A 23,317-nucleotide genomic window follows, 5' to 3' on the forward strand; every position below is an offset into this window, starting at 1 on the left:
GGGTGCAGTTTAGGGAACTCAGGTTTCTAGAAGGATGGCTAGAACCCAAAGTAAAGGGTTTGCTTTTAAAAAGAGTATTTGCTTTTAAAAAGAGTATTTGCATCTTGGTAACTCTGGGAAGAAAAGGGAACAGGGAGCTTCTGCTGACTGACAGTAAGTTAGTCTGTCTTTCAACACACTGCTTCCTCCCTTTCCTCTAAACTAGTATCATATCAGTGCATAGTTCTAGGAGAAAACTCCCTTGGTACTGAGGTTTCTAAGATGAGCTGCTTGCATTGCTGAAAGTCCTATGTGTTTCCTTACTTCCCCTTGCTGTTAGCTTGTTCGCAGCTCTCCAAGAGACCAGTTCCTGTTAGCAGCAGTCCTACCTCCACCACATGCAATGGTAGGACAGTTGTGTGAGCAAAGCAGACACAGTGACCACACACACAATCCTGTTGCTTCACATAGATATATGTATGGGTATAGATATATGGTATATAGACACTGATTTATATATATAAAATAACACTTTGTTTATAAAGCGACATTTAATTGCCACTGGTTCCCTTCCCACCCCACAGAAACAATAGTATACAAAATATAAAATATTTTAAATATTTATAAACGCCGCAAGAAAAAAATAGAACTGTACGAAAATATTTTTTCTGAGGTTCTCTCCCTGCCCTGTGGGAAGGGAAAGGTAAGGGGTATACATCTGGCAGGCCTAGTGTGCCTTAAGTCCATAGTTGTTAAGTGGGTAGGAGTATGCCCTGCCTAATACTATCCGGTCCCGGAGGAGCTTAAATAAGACATAATAATTGCAGAAAAGGATGAGGGCCATGGAGAGGGTATGGTTCCACTTCTCTGAGCGCAGCAGGGAGTAGAGCTGGTAGCAGACCACACTGCCTTCAATCAGGATCAGCAGGTTGAGCAGCCGTAATGGACGGTGAAAAAGGAACTGCAGGGGAACAGTTAAAGAGGATGCAAAAAGAATAACATCAACAGCATTTCTATGGTTTGCTGCGCAGCATTAAAGTAGGAAGTGGGGGTGTGTATATAATGCTCTCTAACTCCACTGAGCTAGCAATCGCAGCACTGAGTGGAAGAAAGGCTCTTTTATCCTACCCACTGTTAGCTGCTACTTAAGCAGACAGAAGTTTAAGAAACAAGGCATGCAGAATTGTAATTTTCCCTGAGAAGGGGAGGACTAGTGAAATAATGTAATGGCCAGCTCACATATCTTCCTGTTCCCCTGGAAGAGGTTCTATTAACTAGGATCCTCTTAAGAATACACTACTGTCCCATACATACTGGGAGAGCAGCATCACCATGGTGAGAAAGCACTGACAAGGCAGCAATGACTTTTGTCTTGCCCAGGCATCACTGTAACACTGCAATCAGTAAGACCCTCTGCAAAGAACAAATACTTTGTTTAGCAGTAAAAAGGACGTTGCCCAGCACCAAACTCTGCTCCATCCAACCCAGCTGAAGCATGTGTGGGAGATGGGTGCATGGGGAACAATGCTCAGCTGGGAGCATAAATAAGTGTGATGTGGCCAATTCATGATGGGAAAGGGACTCCCCAGCTTCTGAACTAAAAACAACTCTAACAAGCCACTGCTACTGGAAGGGTGAAAGTCTCAGTTGTTTTACACTCTTCCCCTCTTGCACAGGCTCTGGTACCCCAAGAGCTGATTCAGCTCACTAACCTAGCCTAGTCTGCTAATCGGTTCATTTGGAAGTAATGTAGGTACCTCTGCTGTATAAAGGCAGGGTCCCCAAGAGTGACCCTAAAGTCAGATCCTGAAAGGTAGTGAGGAGAAAAGAGCAGGAAGGTACAACTATTCTGCTAGCATTTCCTTTACTGAAGAAAATGTCTAGTCTAATTCTTCAATTTAAGCATAATCTGCTCTACTGCAGCTAAGTTTGAGTCTCTCCTCCTTCCCACAATCATGACATATCAACAGAAGAGATACTTGCGTAAAAGCGGGCATGGGAGACATCTGAAGGCACTGCTACATTGTAAGGCCCAACTGCTTTATACAGGCATCGGCTACGTCGCACCAGTACTCCTTGTGGCCATATTGTGTTTTCTGACCAGCTGTGGGGAAAGAACACTGTAATGTTAGCATCTGAGGGAAAGCAAGTGGGAGGATGTTCCCAACTCTCTGAAGGACCCGCAGGAATGGACTGACAAATATCTTGACAAATAAAAAGCCTCTGCCACAAAGAAACATTCCAGCTCCCACTGGAAAACCACAGTGAGGTGAGAAGATCATGAACTCATCAGAAGGTCTCTGAGGCTCAGCACTGTGAACGAATGGCTTCCAGTACAAGAGTCTAGCCCACAGCACTGGAGCAGGCCACCCCTTTCACCTACACAAGCTACTGCTCCAGCAGCCAAGGAGGCATCTGAGCATTTATTGCTGGGAAGGAACAAGCACTGACTGGAGGAGCTTACACAGCTCTAGAGTGAATGTTTGTTTCTAGGGAAGAAAAAGATCAGCAGAGTTGTAGCTATGACCCCAGCACTGTAGAGAATGGAAAAGCTTCCTTGGTAGGTAGCAATGCTGATACTTGCATATCTACTATATCATCTTACCAGCCCCTTGCTGGATATGCCAACCTCTCACCAGGCATGCCAGCCCCTCACCATCCCCAAACTCACATGTGTTGTGGAGCATTGCTGTAGGAACCATGTTCTAATTTCTGCCATTTGCCCAGGTGGGCAGCTGATCTGTGGAGCAGGTCGCAGTACTTGGGAGGCAGCAGCTGAGTAGTGAGCATGACAAAAGCATTGATCCACACCATGATGAGGTGCTCACAGGACCAGCGCATGTCATAGTACTGGGTGCTCTGCAAAGAGATCAGACAGGAATTTAGTACCACTGTCACAGAACAGAGAAGGGAATGACAAGAGGACATACTGTGTGTGTGCATCCAGCAGACCCACACCACACATTACAGGCATGCGCTTTTGGGCCAGTGATTTCAGAGGGTTACAGCTTAGGAAACACCCAAGACTCCCTTCTGTTTGACCTGAAGGAGAAAGGGAAGGGGGACGATACTGCAGCTGGTGCATCTCTTCCCCCAGCAGCAGATAACAGAAGGGTTCACTTGCCACAGAACTGCCCAGGAGTACCATTTGCACCAGGATGGCTACATGGATTGTGAAGGTCTGCCCATTTCATTACATCAACAGGGATGGCTGTGTAAGTCCCAAATATCCTTGTTAATGAATGCTGAGCTGGTTCAAGTTAGAGAAATAGATAAAAAAAAATATAACCCCCACACTGACAAGTGGTTCTCAGATTTAGGTTCACAGACATCCTAATTGGCTCTGTTTTCTAGCAAGCTGAACACCAAAGCCTCTGATCCAAGCACTCGAAAACCACGACATTGGATCCGAGACAGTAACAGGTGCCTTTGTCTAAGAACGCAGCTATCCATCTGCCTAGGACAGGAAGTAGGAGAAGGGGAGTTAGTAAGTGGGGTGATGGGTCTAGAGGTGCATCACATTTATGGCAATACCTATCCACCAACCAGGAGCAGTACTAGTGCACTCCGGATGCAGCCATGCTCCGCTATCCGGGCTGCCAAAGGGGAGACAGAGAAAAGGGGAATTAACCAGGAATCTGGCTTGGCAGCAATTCACACAACATTCAGAAAGACAGTGGGCAGGGGCACAGAGAGTGCCAGACGGGAGCTACCTTTACAAAACAGAGTGGCAGGAATGCCACGTAGTAGGCACTGAAGAGAGAATTGAAGAGAACTTCCTTGATCCTGCGGTTGAAGTCTGCTTTTAGGCACTCCACCTCGTTACGGATGAGATCTGGGGAGAGGGGACAGCTGTGGGTGGGGATAGACGTAGGATTATTGAACTGTTCTCTCAGGGATTCCCACAGAAGCGAGAGGAAGTCTTTGGGTTTGACCAGGCTGCTGACACCTGAAGCCCCATCATCCACCATCTGATCTTGTACCAAATAACCACAGTCCGCAGGTAAGGGCTGTGCTCTGCTGTCCTGGTGGAAGCAGCACAGAGGAACGTACACACCAAACCTACAGGGAGAGAAGGAAGAAAGGAATGTGGGCTGAAATGACACCCATCTCAACACAAAGAGTGCATCTTCTGACCAGATGCTGGCCCGTATCAGAGGAGCAACATGGGGAACCCTCATTTGAGAAGCTAGTGGCCAACTCTTACTCTCCCTGAGAGACTAAGGACTACAGCCTTGAGAACTGTGCAGAAAAGCTTCTTTAAATCCCCTGTTTATGGGAACCAGTGATCTGGCTCAGACTTCAGTCACAGTAATGATCCCCCATGCAACTCGCATACTGCACGCAATTTGCTTCACAAGCTCAGTGCTTTTAAGGTAACAGGCTCCACCCCCTATCTCTCATTCCTAATTCCCCTAATTCTACTTACTAGGTCAGGAAAGTCTTCTGTCTGCCTATTTTCTGGGGGCAGACTACAGCCAACTGCCCTGAATCCCCCAGTGTTCCTTATGTGGCTCATGCCACCCTGGGTGGCTATGCTCCCCGTACACTGAAGGTACACGGTGCTATTACTCACGGGTAGCCCAAGAAGAGAAGGTTGAGAACAGAATGGCTGCGGAAGAGATTGACCAAAGTCCAGCAGAGCACCCATCCACAGAGGGTGAGCAGTACCAGGCGCACCATGTAGTGAACCACTGATGTTGCACCCACCTGAGAGGCCTGCAAATCCAGAAGAAACATTCAGCCACTCTGTCAGGCTAGCGCTTAAACACACAGCACAATGTGTGCCTGTGAAGAGGAGCAGGGGGAGGGTGCCAGAAGGCTCTGTAAGAGGCATGGCTGCCCTCCTCCTCTGAGAAGCAGAGGGCTGACTCTCACAAAGGTGAAGTCTTTTGATTTCATTCACTATTTGGGAATATCCAAAAGATTCATGAATAACCCCAACTTCTAGGGCATAACTGAAATAGGGCTGTTTCAAATCCAAACTGCAATGTAGAAAATATTTTTGCTCAGGTCCTTTATTGTTCCAATGATACTCCAGGATAGCCTGAAACATGTTTCCTCTTGCTATTTCTTTTGGTGGGAGATCAGGTCTCAGCATTTATTTTCCCAAAGAATTGGAATGTCCCAGCTCTCAATTGAAGGAATAAAAGATGGTGCACCTTGGACAGTTCCAAAACTAGATTTCTACCACCCATCTCTATAGGATGTACAGGCTGCAGAAGGAACCACCTTCAAAAGAACAGCAAGGAAGCTTCTTCCAGTTTCCAGAGGAGGTAAGGTAAATTGAACTGTAAAAACATTCTTAGGGATTACAGCCAATAGATGGGATCCTCAAAAACGTGCATGAAAGATTTCAAAGCAGAAATTTCAATCTGTGGTAGGTTTTACTGAGCATGGGAAAGTAAATGAAAATGGCAGGGATGAGAGGTAGAAGAGAACTTCTGGGATCCTATTTAGTCCATTCACCTATTCAACAGGACATAACTGGTAGGTGCAGGTGTGTATTTTCAACTTATTGCTTAGTCCAGTCATACTAACTATTCCAGTGAGCAGAACTTCCACTTTACCCATAATGACCTTTCTCAGACTTATATTTGGCCTGATTCTGCTCTCAGATACACAGATGCACATGCTCTCAAAATCCAAAGTCACAATACCAAAGCCTCAGAGTAATCTGAGCAAGCTGAGGAAGAAGCACTAGTATAGGAAGAACAGTTCTACCAGCTATTCTTGTTTCACTTTGATCTACTCAGACCTTCTTCTTCTTCTGTCATGTCCTCTATAGTAACCTGTTCACTCTCCCAAAATGCCAAACCTCCCCATTCCCCACTCTGCTAGCAATTATTCCAGCCACTTTTCTGGCAGGAAGTAGTGAGCTGCAGTATCGTGCTGCAGAGGTAAGTAGAACCATTCCATCTCCTCTAAGTGCAAAGATAACAGAGTTCCTAAATACTGCAGGACATGAGTAGGCTGATGTAGAAGAGTTCCAAGGCAGAAGGGCACTCCCAAAATCTTAGTCCTTCACCCTCTAGTTATCCAACTCACAGAACTCTCTCAAGCCATGAATGGTTATGCTCTATGACCAGTATTAGATGCAGAAGAGGGAAGAGTGGGAACTTTACCTCGGATATGAGGGCCCAAACCAGTCTCCGTGCCAGCATCACTGTAATGAATGCCGCGAGGTGGTAGTCAATGAGGTGAAAATTCTGAAAGAGGAAAGAGAAAAGGTCTTTACCAAGTGGAATGGGACTGGAAAAGCTGGCTGTTGAGAGTGCATTGGGACCTCACGTAAAGGTTCTTGAGTGCCCCAAATTTGTCTACTAAGAATAAGGGAGAAGGGAGAAAAATCAGTAACACATGAATCTCTACAGAAGTAAGATATTCCCCATTCGGAGGCTCCTTCCTACTGAGACATTTCTACTGAGGGAAGAGAGAGAAAAAAACAAAAACAAAAAAAAACTTCAGGCAGATATTTTGGGGGTCAAAGGGAGATCTAGAACCAAGATCCTACGGTGGACAACTGCACAAAAGTTCTGGGAAAAGCCACTAACCAACCAGAGTAAGTGGAGCTGAAGTGAAGTCCAGAATCCTGCACATCTGCTCACTTCACCCCTTCATCTAAAAAACAGGCTGTAGTGACTACCAGTGCTCCCAGATGTCATCACCAAGTTAACCCGAGAACTGTCATCTTCATGGGTCATAGCTCTGTATTACAAATTAATGTTGGCTCTGGCTGCATTGAGCCAGATGACACAACTCTTGGGCTCCTTACAAGTTGTTAGTGAAGCCACCACATGGATTCTGGTTATAATGGTTAGTAGAGTCTGAATTGCTGTCAGGGACTTGAAGGATTTTCTTCTGAGTAAATAACAATGCTTGACTTCTGATGGGAACAAATGTAAGACCATTAAATCTTTTCACACAGGGAGCCTAATACAAAATGTTTTTTCTTCAAAGAAAGCTGTGTCCAGCATCACGTATCGCTGGATAACTGGACTACCAGCACCATCTGTCAGTATGGAAATTAAGGAATCACCTCATGCTTCAAAGCAAGAAAGCAACCATCTAAGTTGGGGGACCATCTCAGATGCTAGCTGCATCCAGATAAGGTCTGATGGCATTAGAAGACTCAGGTACAAGTCACTGCCAGGAAACACAGCTTTCTGGGCCAGGAAAGATTAAGACTGAACCTGAGGAGATTGCAAGGTTTACATGAGCTGAGGATCTGGCCCCCTCCCCAACTCCTCTGGTGCTGACCTGCTGTGAGATCCTAATGAAAACTTCCGTCATCTCCATTCTCTCAGTCTCTGGTGTTTCCACTTGGAAGAGGCATCAGCACCAGGAGACAGCAGGCGTCTAGAGTCTCAATTCTGTTTCAAAACCTTGCGGCTAACTAGGCCTCACAAGTATCATGAAAGAGATTTGCACTGAAGTAGCGCTGCTAACACTTTATCTCTTTCTTGCTTAAATTTCCCTGTGTTTTCTCCCTTTTAAAATAGGAGGTTACACAACCCTGGGTGATGAGGGGGCAGGTGAAGTCCCCTTTACCCGCTTAAGTCAAACGCTTGGCAAGTTCTGAACTGAAGCAGCATGAACAGAAGCTGTGTAATCACAAAACTCAGGTGCCTGCCTAAGCTGGGAAACTCACCAGTGAGGTGCAGGAAGCAGGATGATTGTATGGGTACCACCAGACTGTCTTGTAGATGTTGATATACTGAATAAAGAGGGCTACCAGTAGGTAGATGAAGAACAGGAATTCAAAGAGAAGGCTCCCGTCCAGAGGCAGGTCAGGTATCCGGCAGTGACGTACAGGCTCTGGAGTAATCAGGGCTGTGATTGGAGGTGCAGTGAGGCTGATGGCACTACCATTCCTGAAACAGACAGATATCACTCACCTTGGGAAAAATCCTACACTGACTCCACCTTTTTCCTGGAAAGGTAGCACTTGTGCTTGTAAGTTTGGGACTGTTCACTGTTGGAGTAGAGATGGCACCAATCCTCTCTTAAATAAGGAGGTACCTAGAGGAGTATTTTCCAGAGGCTGACCTGACAGTATACTCATATCTCCTTCTTCCTGAGCCTTCATAGGAGCCTGTGACAACCAAAAGCTCTGGCAGACTACTGGACTAGACTGATGGAGAAAATTCAACAGGTGTAAACCCTGCTGTAACTGACTGAAACCAGGATAAACAACATTCCCCCAGGAACTTGGGGTGCTGATTCTGTTTCTAACACAGTCACTTTTTCGTCAAGAATCTAAGATCATCCATCCTCCTGTCCCAGCCCGAAAAGCTTTTAAAGGCCAAAACTAAATGACCTGGCCCTCTCTACTCTGTAAGAATGAACCTATACCAACTAAATCAGGACCTCAACATGCAGCAGATAGTTTCTGCAGTTTATGCACTTTTGCATAGAAGGAAATAACACTGGGCTCTCAATCTTTATGACAAATGAGATCTAAATGTCACTGTGTGTTCCTTTTTTAACCCTCAGCTTCCCCATAAAATGGAGATGAGCTTTATTCATTGTGAGAATCTGTTTCATGTGGAGCTGGCACAGCTAAAACAGAATATAGACATTCTCCTGCCCTGGCTTTCTACCATGTAGGAGGGGGACTCACAACTGGGCTCTGACACAGTAATTTCCCAGGGCATTGCAGGCAACAGAGTAAGAGAGACAGGGACTCATAATCGGCCAGAATGCACTACCTTGGGAATTGCTGCAGGGAAAGATAAAATGAGCACTGTGCAATTTCTACACCCAGCAATTGTGATCACAGAAAGCAGAGAAGGGTGGCTGAGACCACTTCCATAAGCTTCTCCTAGAGGCAGATTTTAACATGAGTTGAGAGAGGGGCTCCAGAAGAAAGCATGCATCACCAGCAGAGCCAGGAATAGAAGCTGGGAAAGAGTTCTATTATAAAGAGCCCTTCAGGGTCTGCTCTGTCTGAATGCCACCGCAGTGGACTCAAGGTTCCCATCTCCAAGTCTTTGCTTTTAAGCTCCACTTCCATAGTTTAGAGCAGATCAAGACTCCTAAACTTTTAGTGTCATCCTGTTCACAGGTGTCGCAACAACAATACCTTTGTCCTCACCTGTTTCTCAAACCAGTACCGTTGCCACAGCTCCCACCAACCAGAGTCTGGAGAGAAGGCAAAGCTGAACGGCTTAGCTGCTGCCGACTGGGTCCCCTCCTTCCACCGGGCATGACCAGGAACCAATCCACTTCCAGTGCCTCCAGTAGGCTGTGCCCCAAGACCCAGATAAGAATCCTGAAGCCTTCCCAGCTCTGTAAAGAAGCAGAAACATCAGTCAAGCTGCAAACTTCTAGTGAGCTGGTCCACACCCCAGCCAAATGAATTAATGCATCAAGAAGCCATTCTCATACGTGCAAAGCTTTGCAGTAAAACTGGGACGTGCATCAGCACCCTAACCACCACCCCATTACGATGGCACCGAATCAGTGCCTGTCTGCTTACACAGAATGGACTCCACTGACACTATATCTTTAAGAAGTGACAGTTTACATTAGCCATCAATGACTGGAAGCACTTTCTGTTGACTGGAAAGCTCTACTTAGCATCTCTAGGGCCAAAGACAGCACAACTGTCTGGCTTAGTTTAAGAGCAAATATGGAAGAATCCTCTCCCTGTTCCAGTGTGAGAAACTGCTGGAGCTTTTCAGGTCTTTTTAACCATCCAATACACCATTTGATAATGTCTGATGCTGATAGATAACTTGGTCCCTCTCTGTTGGAGCTCAAAATGGACAGCCCTAACTGTTCTACGTGAAGGTTTCGCAAAGCAGTTAATGGCACAGTTCAGCTCCCTTAGTGCTAAGAAAACCTGACTGATATACTAGTAGGAGATCCATTTAAAATGGTTCTAGCTAACAGAGTAGTGCATCAGAAAATATATGTTTGCACATAGTTTGAATGTATGGATAGGCAATTACATATCCCAGTCTTAAAAGCCTATTAAAAAGAAAAAAAGTATTTCATTATTTTAAATGTCACTTTTAATTCAATCAGTTCTTTAAAATGAACTAGTATGAAAGAGGTTGGGCAACTCAGAAGCTCAATAACAGAACTGGATTCTCTGGCACAGACTTCACCATTTCCCATATAATTTTGTTTTTATTTCATGAATGTCACATATGACACTGCAGGGATTTTAGTAATCAAGTTAAGTTTTTGATGGCTAACAGACATAAGGTAATGACAGCTGAAATTGGAGTGCTAATCCTGAAGTCATTCCAAGTGAGCATGCTGTACAGAAACAAGACACTGAGGGTGAACATCTCACTACAAGGACATCTGTGTGTGTGTTTCCAGATAGACTAATCAGGTGCCCTTTTGGTAAAATACCACAGCCAGAACCAAACCAGAGTCCCAGAAAGTAGGAATGCTTTTTTTGGAAACTCTGAATCTAGCTTTGAAATTTACAGATAAAACCTGTCTTCTATTTATAATTCAATTATCACCTCCTTTAAAATCCTGAGAAATCATAGCTGGCAGAAGCACCAAGAAGTTTGTTTAATGAGTCACATCAATGTCACCATGAACACAGCTTGCAAGAAAACTATTCTAAAACACTCAATCTGAAAACTTTCTTTTGTATTAAAATTTCTCATGCTGCATCTCTACTCCAAAAACCATTTCTCAAAGTTTCAACGAAAATAAAATGGTATTTCTAAAGATGAATGCTGCATACATACCTATGTGACAGTCACTTGCAAAAATGTATAAAAGAGATACTGGAGAAAAAATGGAATTGTGAAATTGCATGAAAGGAGAGAGTAAACATTGGATAGTTTGTGTTTGGAGAAAAAATATCTTTTTTTCAGACTTCTTAAAACTCTCATTATGATACCAGTGACAAAACATGCCTATTATGGAAAAAATTTCTCTAGAATGTTCTGGAGTTTTATTTGGGAACACTTTAAAAACTCGTATTTCAGGAATTAAATATAAACAGAGGTAAATTCTCTTGCCAACCCTACAAACATGGGACAAGCAGAGAGAGCAAAAGATAATACAGAACTCACCTAAGGCATCCAGATGCTTTATATAAACAGTTAAGCAGAAAAGGATGAAGAACTCTAAAAGGACAACTTTAAAAGCCACTTTAAGACAAATTATGCTATTACAAGAACTGTGCATGCTAAAATAATTAATCTGATTCAACCTACAGGATATTTATGTTAACAGATGCAATACCCAGAAGCTGGTGATCTAATTAGAGGTATTAACAGTGAAAGATATTTTATGCCACATTCAGTAATTTATGCAAAAAAATTAACAGCTTTCATTTGTATTATTCAGTTAGTATGCCTTACATGCTCATCAACTTAGATACCTGGAAACTAAACAATCACACCTTCACCCTCTGCTTTAGCAAATCAGTAAAATACTGGTGTATACTTGTAAAAAAAGGAAAGCATATAGGAAGCAGCTCCCTGTAATGTAAGTACACTGTATTTTAAATGCACTTGAATAATCCCGTTCACAGTGATCCACGAACGTATAGATTGGGCTAACCTATGTGTACTGTTAGGAAAGCCACGCTTCAAATTACTTGTTGACTTCACTGGACTCTGATCAAGTCTGGCAAATATCTGCACAAGCAAGATCTCCCCAACAGATTTTTTTTATATATATATGTAGTTAGATGAGATCAAAGCTCCTTAGATCAAGTCAAAGTGGCGAGACTACAGATCGGTTAGACTCTAAGCTGGCATCTTTTGCCCTGAATGAGACAACAATCCTCCTCTGGGGAAAGGAAACACAAGGAAAAGCCTCTTTATAATTTTCAATTGTTACTTTAAATTAAGGCATGATTCTACTGTGAAAAATGATTGTATAAAAATACTAATAGTATTCTAATAGCAGATAAAAACTTTTCTTGCCAAGACTCCGTAGTCCATTAGTTTGATTCCACATTGTTTGAAGGGAAGTTGTAGGTAAACTGGGAGTAACAATGTCACATATTTATAGTGCCTGCCTTCGTCAACATCCTCAAAACAGAAACAGCCTAGCTTTAAAGTTCTCCTCTCCCAGGCAGATGTGGACATCTTAAAAACACTCAAGAAAGCTGTGAGAATCAGCCACAGAACAGTGTTCCAGTCCATGCAGATGAAAAGAACAGGGGTATGGACAGGTCTTGGGTCACTCTTTCTTCAGGGTAGAAATAAAACCTTCAACTGTGATGTGGTTAACAGAAGATCCAGGAATGAAATGCACCAGATCATCTTAGTTTTGATTTATACATTTAAGACTATAGGAAATATTTAGACATTTTATTTCTCCCTGCCCTCTCCATCAGCTCCCCAGCTATCTTGAAGAGGTAAGATCAAGGCAGACAAGAACCACTGCTTCAAGCAGGCCTTTACTGATGAAGAGCTAGGCAGAGAAGCCATCCACCAGTTCAGAGGTGAAATAGTACACAACTTCATCCTGTTCCCCAGGGATCATCACTCAGAACCGTATTTCTGCATCAGCAGCTGTCTAAACAGCACTTACAAGAAACAAATCAGAAGAGAGCCAGTGACTCATCAGAATGAAAAATCTGCCTGGTTCCCCATCTCTTTGCTGGAAACGTTACAGTGCTTAGCCAGTTATTTTGATGACGTTAATGGTTTTTAATTGGAGAAAACTCCAAGCCTCCAATTCTCATGGGAAGCTCACTGCACTGAGGTCTAAGAACGGCCAGAGCCTGGAAAACATTCAAGAGGTTCTCCTTGACTGCAAAAGGCCTATAACCAGATACTCTTAAGAGCAGAAGGGGAAATATGACGGCCACCCTCATTTGCAGCAATGCAGCTCAAGAAGACCACAGGCTCTCGCTGCAACTGTCCATCTTGATCAAAGCTGCCTTCTTCCTGCATGAGCACGTGACATTTTGAGGTGAAGCAACACGTTGCCTCTGTGGCTGTTTGTGAGAGAGCTCAGCCTGCCTCTTCCTCAGCAACGCTGGAGGTTCCCTGTGGTCTCCAGGTTGCTAGCATGATTTTTCATTCGGGGTGCTCACACTTTATGCAGCAGGCATTGCAGCGTACCTGCCATCTGAAGAGGCACTGCTGAGCTGACACCCTCACTCCCTCACAGGAAATCCCAGCAGATTGCTCCCGAAGCACAACTGAACACGACTGGCAGTGCTGACATGAAGCACAGGGAGCTACCAGTGCCGACACACCAGTGTCAACATCTCTACACCCTCAGGGTGCTGCTGCTAACACCTAGGACCACAGCCAGCATCAAGTGCAAGAGAAAAACCATAAAGAACCACAAGCAGCACAGGAAAGTGATGAGCCAAGGTCTGCAGAAGTCAATGTCACTGCTACGGCTTCCTTGCTATGGGAAATGGCAGAGTACATCTCAAAGACACTCCTACATATCCGACATTCCCTTCCACCTCTATGCCATGTGTCTCTCTGCTGTTGGGAATGTTGACTTCTATGTTATTCTCCTTCATAAAGGAACCTATCCTGGACTAGAATTCAAAGGACTGCCTGACTAAGCTCCGACACTCATGCTTCCCATCCTCAAGGGCAAAGGACCATTTAAAATCTTGGCAATTCATCCAGGCTCAGTGAAAATCTTTTTCTCCCAGTGCTGCCACTGAACAGCACAGCCAGTACCTGTAAAACTTTTGGGGATACTCATGGCCAGTGCCAACGGAAAAATGCTACAGGTGACAACAGCTGTATGGCACACAGTGGCTTGTGTATAAAATCTTCCTTGCACAGCACTGACGGCCTCAAAGAGTTACTAGCCCCTAGTGAAATAATTTCTGAACAGATGGGAGGAGGAAGACAGGAAAGGATTCTCTAACCTTTGGGATTAAATATATACTGTAACAATCATGACTGATCTAGCAGATGAACAGCTCTCTGTCTTTCTCCTCTTCTTCCTTCTCTTGCATTATCAGTCTCCAGAACTGAAACAAGCACAGTAAAGGACCTTGTCTGTTGGGTTATAATCACTGTCCCTGATCAATCTAATTCCAATTTTGCTTTTGTCCTGCAATCCTAACTCCTTTGCAAATTATCAGTGAATTTGTGTGATATTCAAGTTTTCTTCTGAAGTGCTATAGCCCTAACTATTGTGGCTCATTTTTTATTTCCTTTAGGTGTGGGAATTTTATCTTAAAAAAAGGGGGGGGGGGACATTTTGACAGACAGGAAACTTAAATGCAAAGTTGGTAACTGATTTACCCAACACAACGCAATGTCAAGAACAGAGCCTCGGAATAGTTATGACTGCACCCGTGCTTTGATCACGAGGCCACCTTGTTAGCGCTGTCACATCTGCTGCAGCTGAAAACTGCTGCTGCAAAACTTCCACAAGCGTTAACTTCGCAACAACCAAGTGCTTTTTCATTCCCAAACCCAGTTTCCAGGAGAAAAATAACTGATAGGTTATTTGACTGGAAATAAATATTTGGCTTGCCCAGACCTCCCCCCCGCGTACAGTAAACAGGACCTTTGAACTCGGCCCAGTAACTCAGGAGCACACCTGCCACCTGGCGCAGGGCTGGGCACAGGGAGGCAGAACCGGTTAGGAGAGACATCTCCAAAGTCAGCACATTTTCCATGTCCTCACGCCGTACCAAACTCTCAGGAGCAACAGATTAACAGGAGGATGTCAATGCGGACAGAGACAGAAATATCCTAAAGCACAGTCAAGGGTCGGGCTACAGAGGCACCAGACTCGGAGAATGAAAGCACAGCTGTGAATCACCACTGTCAGGTGATTCATTATCAAGACTAATTTTTGCTCGGTGACTAAGAATCTCCTTTGTAATAACAAAACCTACCAGTGAGACCAAGTTAGCACAGGGTTTTCTGAGAGAGCACAATTCTGGCAAACAAAGGGGATCCATCAACTCATCTTCTGCACGCGTGCCAAAAGCAAAGGGAAAAAGTTAGCAAGAAAAAGGCAAGATTTCACAAACTGCATACACGCTGTATGACTGACTTCAGGCATCTTCAGGGAGGAAGGTTAGAGCGAAGCAAATAAATGAATGGGGGAAAAAAAGCTCTAGCTAAAGACAGTATGAAAACAGCACCTTGCCATTTGTAGCTGCCCCAGTACTTCCAACACCCACTGAAGAAACTGGAGCATGAAAGCCTATTCTTCCATGGAAAGCCTATCCAGGGTAAAATGCAGTAAGCTCAGTTTAGCCCATTCAGCAGACATATTCATGAAAGATAGGGCATATATTTAAGTTCTTAATACTCTAGGACAGTGAAATTATCCAAGAGACTTAAAAAAAAAAAAAAAAAAAAAAAAAAAAAAAAAAGCATTTTAAAAAAGCACAGAGATTTCAACCTGAATCCTACATTCCTTAGAAATCTCCTCAAATACCTTATTTCTCAGGGTGTGAAGAAAAGATTTCCAGAGGCATGCAGGAGATATAGTCCTCTTCAGGACACAGATAAAGTCAGGTCTTCATGAACTGGACAAAAGGAAATATATGCTCTAAACCCTCTTAAGGGCATTCTGACTAGTAGAAGAACAAAGCTGCAAATTCTAGACTAATAAAATAATACTTCAGAACCACATAATTATCTTGTGTAACTAACTCCTGCAGGATGTTAAAGCAAACAGCTTAGTAAGACTTTAATGAAGGATTATAATAATTTTTGAATTAAGATAAGCGCAATTAGAGGTTTTTTTGTTTGTTTGTTTTTGTTTTTTTGGTTTTTTTTTAAGCCCTCAGAGCTGATAACCTACAAGTGACCCAAAATGCACTTCTCACCTAGAGGACAGTATCATACAATTAGACAGATATTAAAATTTTCTTTGGACTCTTCTGAGCTATACAGCAATGATCACAGCTAAAAACTGAATTTGGGAATAAAGAAAGCACTTGCTTGTTCCTGCATGAGAGCAAGAAAGAATTGCAAAGTTCATCTTTTCCGGCACCAAAGGGAAATGCAGGCTTGACTAGTTGAATCATGGTCTATTTTCGTCTTACAATTCTTATGTTCTAAATCATATGGAAAAAGGGATAGTAATTCCAGTCTCATAGATAGCAAGAGATTCAAACTAAAGAGCTGGCATGACATGTGTTTCCCAAAGACAACTTGCATTGTCATCTGAAAGGCAGAAAGAGTCTGAGATCCAAAAGAGGATTCAGATATGTAACAAAAGTTTCAACTTCCAATTTCATAAGCCTATCATAGATAAAAACAAATGTTTTATCACTGTAGAAATGAATGCACTCAATTTTTCTCTGTTACCTAAGTTGGCTACCGATAGGCCAGAGGGTTTAAAAGATATCTAGGCATTTCTACTGTATCATAGATTCAGAGCTACATTAGCATATGGTCAGCTTTGAGGCAGACTATTACTGCAGCAAATAAAGTAGCAATTTATAGGGGACACTTATTCAAAGGTTGGGCAGTTAAGCTAAATCACAAAGACGATGTATTAGCAGACAACATAGGCAAAGCCATCAAAGTCATCAGTTAATACAATTTATCAACATGCATTTTTAAGTTCATCTTACACCGAAGTTCTTCAGGAAATATTGCGTATCTGCACAGCACTGCTAAAACACAGCCACGACTGACGGGCAGAGATACTGCTCTCTGTTACATGGTGCAGTGCACAGGCAACTATCAAAGGAGGGGAACTGGGATACGGACCCCGGGTTTCTGTGTTCTAACCAAACAATACAAACATACAGCAAAACAGACCACTCCTAAGGGGAGGAGAAACAAAACAAAACAGAATATACTTGCCTTAAAAATCCATCTTAAAATTTTCAGACAAGTAAGCCACTGAAATCAGCGTTCTCTTTCAAACCTCACATCACGCATACATGTGGTCTAATGGCCTGAGTATAGCATTGTAAGCCAGGAACTCTTTGCTTTCTAATCTATGCTCTTCAATTTACTTGCAGGGAGGGAAAACGTTTCATTAATTTCCTTACTCCAAATAGGACAAATATTTCGGCAAGTATTTATCCTCCCAAGGGTCTCTGTATGTAGCAGTGAAGATTTTTATAGCATTATTTTTGTGCTCTTGACAAACTTTGTTTAAACAAACAGAAGCAGCTTTCCTGCTGTTTAGGCTCCTTTGCCAACCCCTATGTTTAATTTAAAGGAGATCAGCCATGGTGACAGATCATGGGGAGTCACCAGGATTTTTCGATTTGTCCTCACATAGCCCAAAAATAGGGCAGGAATCTGCCATCTGTAGCAGTGAGCTTGAAGACAGAGTAGAACACAAGGAAAGCTTCTCAAAGTCATTTCACATTTTTTCCTAATGGCATCTAATGCAACTTTTAATAGTTCTGTGCATGGATGGGTGTGCCTAGCTGTACCTCATCAGAATTCATCTAGCAGCTACTGCGAAAGCCCTGGCTTCCTTGTGCATTCAAATCAGCTGCAAATTACTTGAGCTTTACTCCAAGTCACCAGACTGGAATTCATATCTGAAATAAGCAGTTCAGTGATGACTTACATATCCCTGACACCATGGAAAAGTGGAATTATGATAGGGAATTCTAAATAGATCATCCTGAAAACATAATTTGCATAAAAGCATAAAACACACATAAAAATACATTAGCTCTCCTCTATTTGTGTTTTAAATAGCAGGTATAGGTAATGTTTTAATCAGTAATCATTTCATATGGCCCTCATATGGAGATGCAAGTCTCCAGCAAAACTGTAAGGTCCTTCAGCTAATTCCCTTTACTCTAGTAGACTGAGTGCCAACTCAGAATCTCGTATGGCCATTTACAGAGCAGGTAACCTAGCACATCAGGAAAATGCAGTAGGATATATTAATTCCTGGTATTATTTATTATACCAAGACATTTCTGGGCCACAGAAATCTACTGATAGTTTTGCTTTAAATTAGTCATTTCAAACCTGCCAGCATACACGGATGCTGCTGCACCATGTTGGCCAGCATAGCTTTTCTGTCTGGGTTGCGTAATATCCACTTCCCACTAGAAGTCTCTTTTTCCGCTTGCAACATGTTTAGTCCAAAAAGTCCAAAAACGCTGGAATGAATACAGCCAAATCACTTAAAATGAATACACTGCATAAAGAATAGCAAGAAATCTGTTATTTGTGTTTGTAATAGCTCATGAACGATTCAGTCACGTCGCAAAGCAACTAGAGATTTACCTCCAGTTTTAAAAATTCACCTGTTAAAAGCACTTCAAATTGTAATAATGTTAGAAAAACTGACCAAAGGTTCCTTCAGCACAGGAGACCTACTTGTAGTGAGGAGAATAAAGAAGGAGAGAGCACTAGCTTCATGACACTATCCATTACCATGATACACCACACTCTGCAGATGGAGTGGATGACTGAGATGGCAGAGGAAATAGATCACTGAGAGAAGAGGAAGACTGAGAGACGAGGAAGACTGACTGTCATAATTTTGTATCTTCCTTAACCTTTCTCGTGCATAAGATAACACTGTAATATCAGCATTAAACTGCATCAGTGCAATAGCAGTGCAAGAACAAGAAATGGGCCTAAAAAGGGAAAAGAAATACATTAAATAACAGAAAATTGCATTGCAGAGTAAAGTACAACAGATCAGGTAACATGAAACTCAGGCATTTAAGTAGATTGTCCTATGTATTTCTCAGTCCATAAACATAACAGGACATAAAATTTTGCACTGGCCAAACAAAAGAATGGCTAGAAATAGATAATTTTTTTTTAACCAAGTATTCAAATAGTAAACATTTTCAACCAAATCTAAAAGTTTAAACAGAAATGGACTGATTTTTCACAAGTGATATAAACGCATACCTCTTTATGTTGACAAAACATCTCTGATTCATTTAGAGCCAGAGTTCATTTAGAACCCAAATCCATCAACTCAGAGTTTCATGTTCATAAATTAAAATTTAAATTTAAAGTTTAAATTAAGTTAAAACTGAACCACATGCTTGTAATGTAGCTGATAGACAAAAACTATTTTTTCCGAGACTTCATGATACTGAGGCACAGCAAAAGCATGGAGACTGAGGAGTGGAAAGGCCTCGGTCAGTACCGCCTTGTTGCATTGCACCATACCTGTCCCTAGGAGCTGTAACTCTATGGAGTAATACTGTGTGCTCAACTGGCTTCCGTGCTGAGCGCTCACTGAAACTGGAAGCTAACTTAACAAACACTTCTAGTATATATTTTCTTGCTCTATTTTCAAACATCCAGATTTGATGCCTGCAGAAGAAAAAAAAATGTTTGTTTCACAATATTCAGACCTGCATTACAAGTTGATTTAAACAACTCAAGAGAAAAATTCATGTTCACTGCTGCCTGCCTGTAACTACACTGGTGATGTTACATCAGTGCAAATAGTGCTAACATAGACAGCGCACTGAGAGGAAAATAGATGTTACTTCCTTAGATGTCACAGGATGGCATTAGTGTCCTCGTGAAAAGAGTAATTCAGAAAGATGCTAACCTATACATCTTAAGAAGGCCTGCAGAAAGGTGCTAATCTATACCTCTTAAAAAGATCTGAAAATAATTTCTCTTCTCACACTAGAATAGAAACATACCCTGCAGAAGCATCAAGTAAAACGTTTAATCTTCATTTTATAGGCAGAAAGACTGACACACAGAGTAAAAGGAAAAAAAGGGGGGGGGCTGGCTTTTCTAAATTATTGGTGATTTTGAATGCTGAGGTTGAGCCAATACAGGCACCTCTATCAATGGGAGCGTGGATAACCAAACTTTCTGAAAATTAGGGTCAGATGCCTGCAAGTCACTAGATCCACCAAGAGATGGCCACGAATGGTTTGTGCAGGAGGTATGCAGCTGCTCAATGGTCTTGAGACTAGGAGCTCACATCACATCGGACAAGGCTAATTGGCCAAGCTACAGTTCCTTAGCTCCACTTTGTCCCCATGTAAGTTAGCCCTGTACAGCATTCCCACCCTCCAAGCTGGTCTGCACTGCAAAACAAGACTAAAGATGCTTGAGAACTGAAGCAAAGAGTACGTGTGTCCACACACCTTAAGAAATTCCTGCCTGATAAGGGACAATAAGGAGTGGGTGAAGGCTCAGGACAACTCCCGTAGACATCAACATTGCCTGGCTACCACTTTGGCTTCAGTGGGCCCAGCTTTTACCAGCAGTGCCATCAAAACACTGTGCTGAGCACCCTGGCCAAAGCCGTCCGTGCTCCAGAGGAGCAGCTAGGAGGAGAACCAAGCATCAGAAACAAAGCAGCAACAGCAAACCCAAGCGCTGAGAGGTGAGCAAAGGAGCAGACGGTGGTTTAAAAGCTTGGTGTCCATTTCCTGCTCCGGTCTTGACATCCTGTGAAACCAGAGCTGAATCACTCCAGTCCAGCCCTGTAGTACTGCATCTCTCCCCCAACCTCCCCCCCAGCCCTCCCGAAAAATCCTGCTGATTGCAGCCAGTCAACAGACCTGAATTGGTTACAGAAAGGACGCCTTGTCTCTAAAAAGTTTACAGCTTGCCACGCTGGAATACAGATATCTCGTTCCTTCATTTACAGTCATAACAAACGCCCATGATATGAGGGGCCTGGTATTCACAACCAAAAGGCATGCACAAGAGTGACCATACATTGCAAACAAAGCTACTTCTGTTTCTGCTAAACATTTGTGTGTCAAAACGATCCCAGAAGGGAGCTACCTCATATTATAAGCCAAACCATCACTGCAACTACACTCCTATGCGACAGAAGATGATCAAGACTGTGCAAAACAGAGCAGCAGCAGAACTACACATGCACATTAATTCTGGAAAAGGCACCTTACCACAGGCTAGGTTTGCTTAGGCTGGTGTTTTAATACGTTGAACAGAGGATTGTCTCAGAATACCGTGACAGGGAACAGGCAGAGCTGTCCTGTGGCCCTGCTAGACTGAGCGTTTCAGGCCAGCGTTTTAAAAGCCCGGAGCAAACACTACACACGACCCCGAACAAACTTTCTCATGTTTAATCCTTATTAACACGTCTTTCAGTAACATGCCTAGACCTCTCTTCTAACCCAAACGTACCGCCCTAGGTATCAAGCAACGTCTAAAAAGCAAAAGTTCCCAGTCAAATATTGCAGTGAAGAAGAACCTAATTAAGAAAAAGAGGGAAAAGAAAAAAAGGGAAAAAATTAAAGAAAACGCCCACCCCACCGCTGCCCGCTCCGGACTCGTTGAGAAGGAAACCGCGACGCTGCCGAGGCGCACCGCTCCAGCCCCGCCGCCCCGGGCAGCCCCGCGGGGAGCCCCCAGGGGAGCCCCCGGTCTCTCGGCCCCCCGCTCCCGGGGGCAGGAGGAAGCTGCCGCGGCGCGGCGCGGCGCGGCGCCGTACTCACACATCCAAGCGCCGACGGGGCAAGCGGCGGCGCAGCTCAGACATGGGCTGCGAGCAGGGTCCCCTTCTCCCGGGGCACCGGCGCCCCCACCGCCGCGCCGGGCCGGGCGCTCCGCCGGCAGCGCGGCGCGGCGCGGCGCGGGCGGCCAGAGCCCCCTGGGCGCCCCGGGCGCGGCGCGGCGCGGCGCTGCCCTGCACAGCGGCTGCCCGCGCCGCCGCCGCCGCCGCCGCAGCTGCCCAGGAGACGTGGCAGTGAGGGCTGATGCTCTCATCACAGGGCGACAGGCGGCGGCGGCAACAGCCACCGCGGCGGCGGCGGGCAGCGCCCGGCCCACGAGGGGAGCGGCGCCGCGGGGGCGGGGCGGCCGCGCCGCGCCGCCATCTTGGTGGTGGCAGAGCACCGGCGGCGGCGCGGCGGCACCTGGCCCGCGCGTGGGACGTCAGAACCGCGAGTGGGGCTTGCGCGTCCCCGCAGCGCTCAGGGCGAGCCCGGCTGCGTCCTGGTCGCGGCAGGAGGCACTCCCTCAAGGTCTCCTTTCCCGGGTTTTCATGCTCCCTCCTCGCCTCCTCTGCTCCAGGAGTGCGGAGAGCGCCGCGTTCCTCAGGTCCTTCTGTGCCCTCTTGCCCCAGATCCCTTCCCTGGCAATGCCAAGTTGTTTTCCTTCCTCCAGTCCTGAAAACATGCTGCTTCCCAGAGGCCTTAATAACTCAGCGGTGCCAGTCCTCCGTGCCTCTCTGCACTGCTAGTACAAATCAAGCACGGTTTGGAAAGTAACTCAAAACTGGTGCTCAGTGTCGCTGCTACTTCGTCCTTCTGGCTGTTTGTTTAAACCTGTACATCATCTGCATGTTGGCTAGACTCAGAAGAGTCTCAAGGGGAGACACACTGTCTCTTCATCAGCTCTTCGCCGTGCCAAGTACGTTTGTGTTGCTGTAGAGTTATGAGTAATAATAAATCCAGAAAGCTAGGCATTTTGCATCACAAGAGGCCAAAAATGTAATTCACTGCTTCAGCACAGTCAGGTAAAGCTATTTATCCCATGACTGAGCAACAACTGCTGGAAACTCCTGCTGCCATTGCCACCTCTGGATGAGGTGTGATGCAGATGCCAGCAGATCACCTGAATATGGAAGAAGGTTCTCTCCTTTTATACAGGTACTCAGGACAACAGTGAGGCATGGGCAGAGACACTCAGTGAAAAATAAATACTTCTTCCTGGGAGGAAGGAGTATTGAGTAATATTTGCAGTAGCCACTAAGTGGCAGCATATAATCAAAGGAAAGTTGATACCAATCTACAGGCCATCTTGTGCAGGGTTCAGAAAGGGACTTCTGGGCCAGCTGGTAGATACTATCCCAAAGCAAGGAGGCAGTACTGGTGAAAAGTGAATGATTATCTTTCACAATAAAAAGAATACTCTTCCAGTCTTTTGGGAAAAAGAAAAAAGGTCTTGTCATAACATGTCAAGTGAGAGAGAGGAAATAATGGAGGAAAGAGATAATCTCGAAATTCAGTTACAGTCAAGGCTGACAAAAAGGAGATTGTCTCTCATTTCCCATGCAGCAATAGCCAAAAATTAAAGAAGAGATGAAAGTTCAGTTGAAATAACTTTACAAATATCTGCAAAAGTCTGCTTTCTAGCCCTTCCACCTATTTATTTTCATGGTCCCAAAGATCCCTTCTTTGGGCTTAAAATTAGTTGGCCCGCTGTCAGCCTGATGATGTTTGTTAAATCTCACTCAGTGTAAAATTTGTTATTTTTAACTTTCAAGGCAAACCCCATCTTTTCCTATAGAGTAATTTACATCACCCTTTTGAAAGACAGGGTTACATTATTACAGAATTCAGTTCAGAATCCTATTGCCTAATCCCCTGCACCGTGCATGAGCTGTAGACAGTTCTGCCTGGAGATGCACTATTTACAGGCTTTACACTGAGAACTTGGTTACTCAGGCCTGGCAGACTCCTTTGCTGATCAGGTCAGGTTTTCTATGATAAATGGTGTACAGCTGC

At 44.2% G+C, this 23,317-nt stretch overlaps 1 protein-coding gene across 3 annotated transcripts; it reads right to left on the reverse strand.

The window, feature by feature from the left end:
• Positions 1-437: 437 nt before the first annotated feature.
• Positions 438-21,408, reverse strand: TMEM39A (transmembrane protein 39A). Of its 3 annotated transcripts, none has more exons than XM_062595290.1 (9): positions 21,305-21,408; positions 9,077-9,270; positions 7,631-7,853; positions 6,105-6,188; positions 4,556-4,698; positions 3,693-4,041; positions 2,651-2,838; positions 1,963-2,083; positions 438-940 (listed from the first exon to the last, which is right to left on the reverse strand). In XM_062595290.1, exons 2-9 carry the CDS (start codon positions 9,187-9,189, stop codon positions 707-709), a joined length of 1,455 nt encoding a protein of 484 aa, XP_062451274.1. In that variant the 5' UTR covers positions 9,190-9,270; positions 21,305-21,408; the 3' UTR covers positions 438-706. The 3 variants fall into 3 exon arrangements, with proteins under 3 accessions (XP_062451274.1, XP_062451292.1, XP_062451283.1); XM_062595308.1 differs by lacking the exon at positions 21,305-21,408 and adding an exon at positions 21,118-21,135; XM_062595299.1 differs by having other exon boundaries at positions 806-940; positions 1,959-2,083.
• Positions 21,409-23,317: the final 1,909 nt, after the last annotated feature.

The sequence above is a fragment of the Rhea pennata genome, chromosome 1 (assembly GCF_028389875.1).
Source record: "Rhea pennata isolate bPtePen1 chromosome 1, bPtePen1.pri, whole genome shotgun sequence".
Lineage (NCBI taxonomy): Eukaryota > Metazoa > Chordata > Aves > Rheiformes > Rheidae > Rhea > Rhea pennata.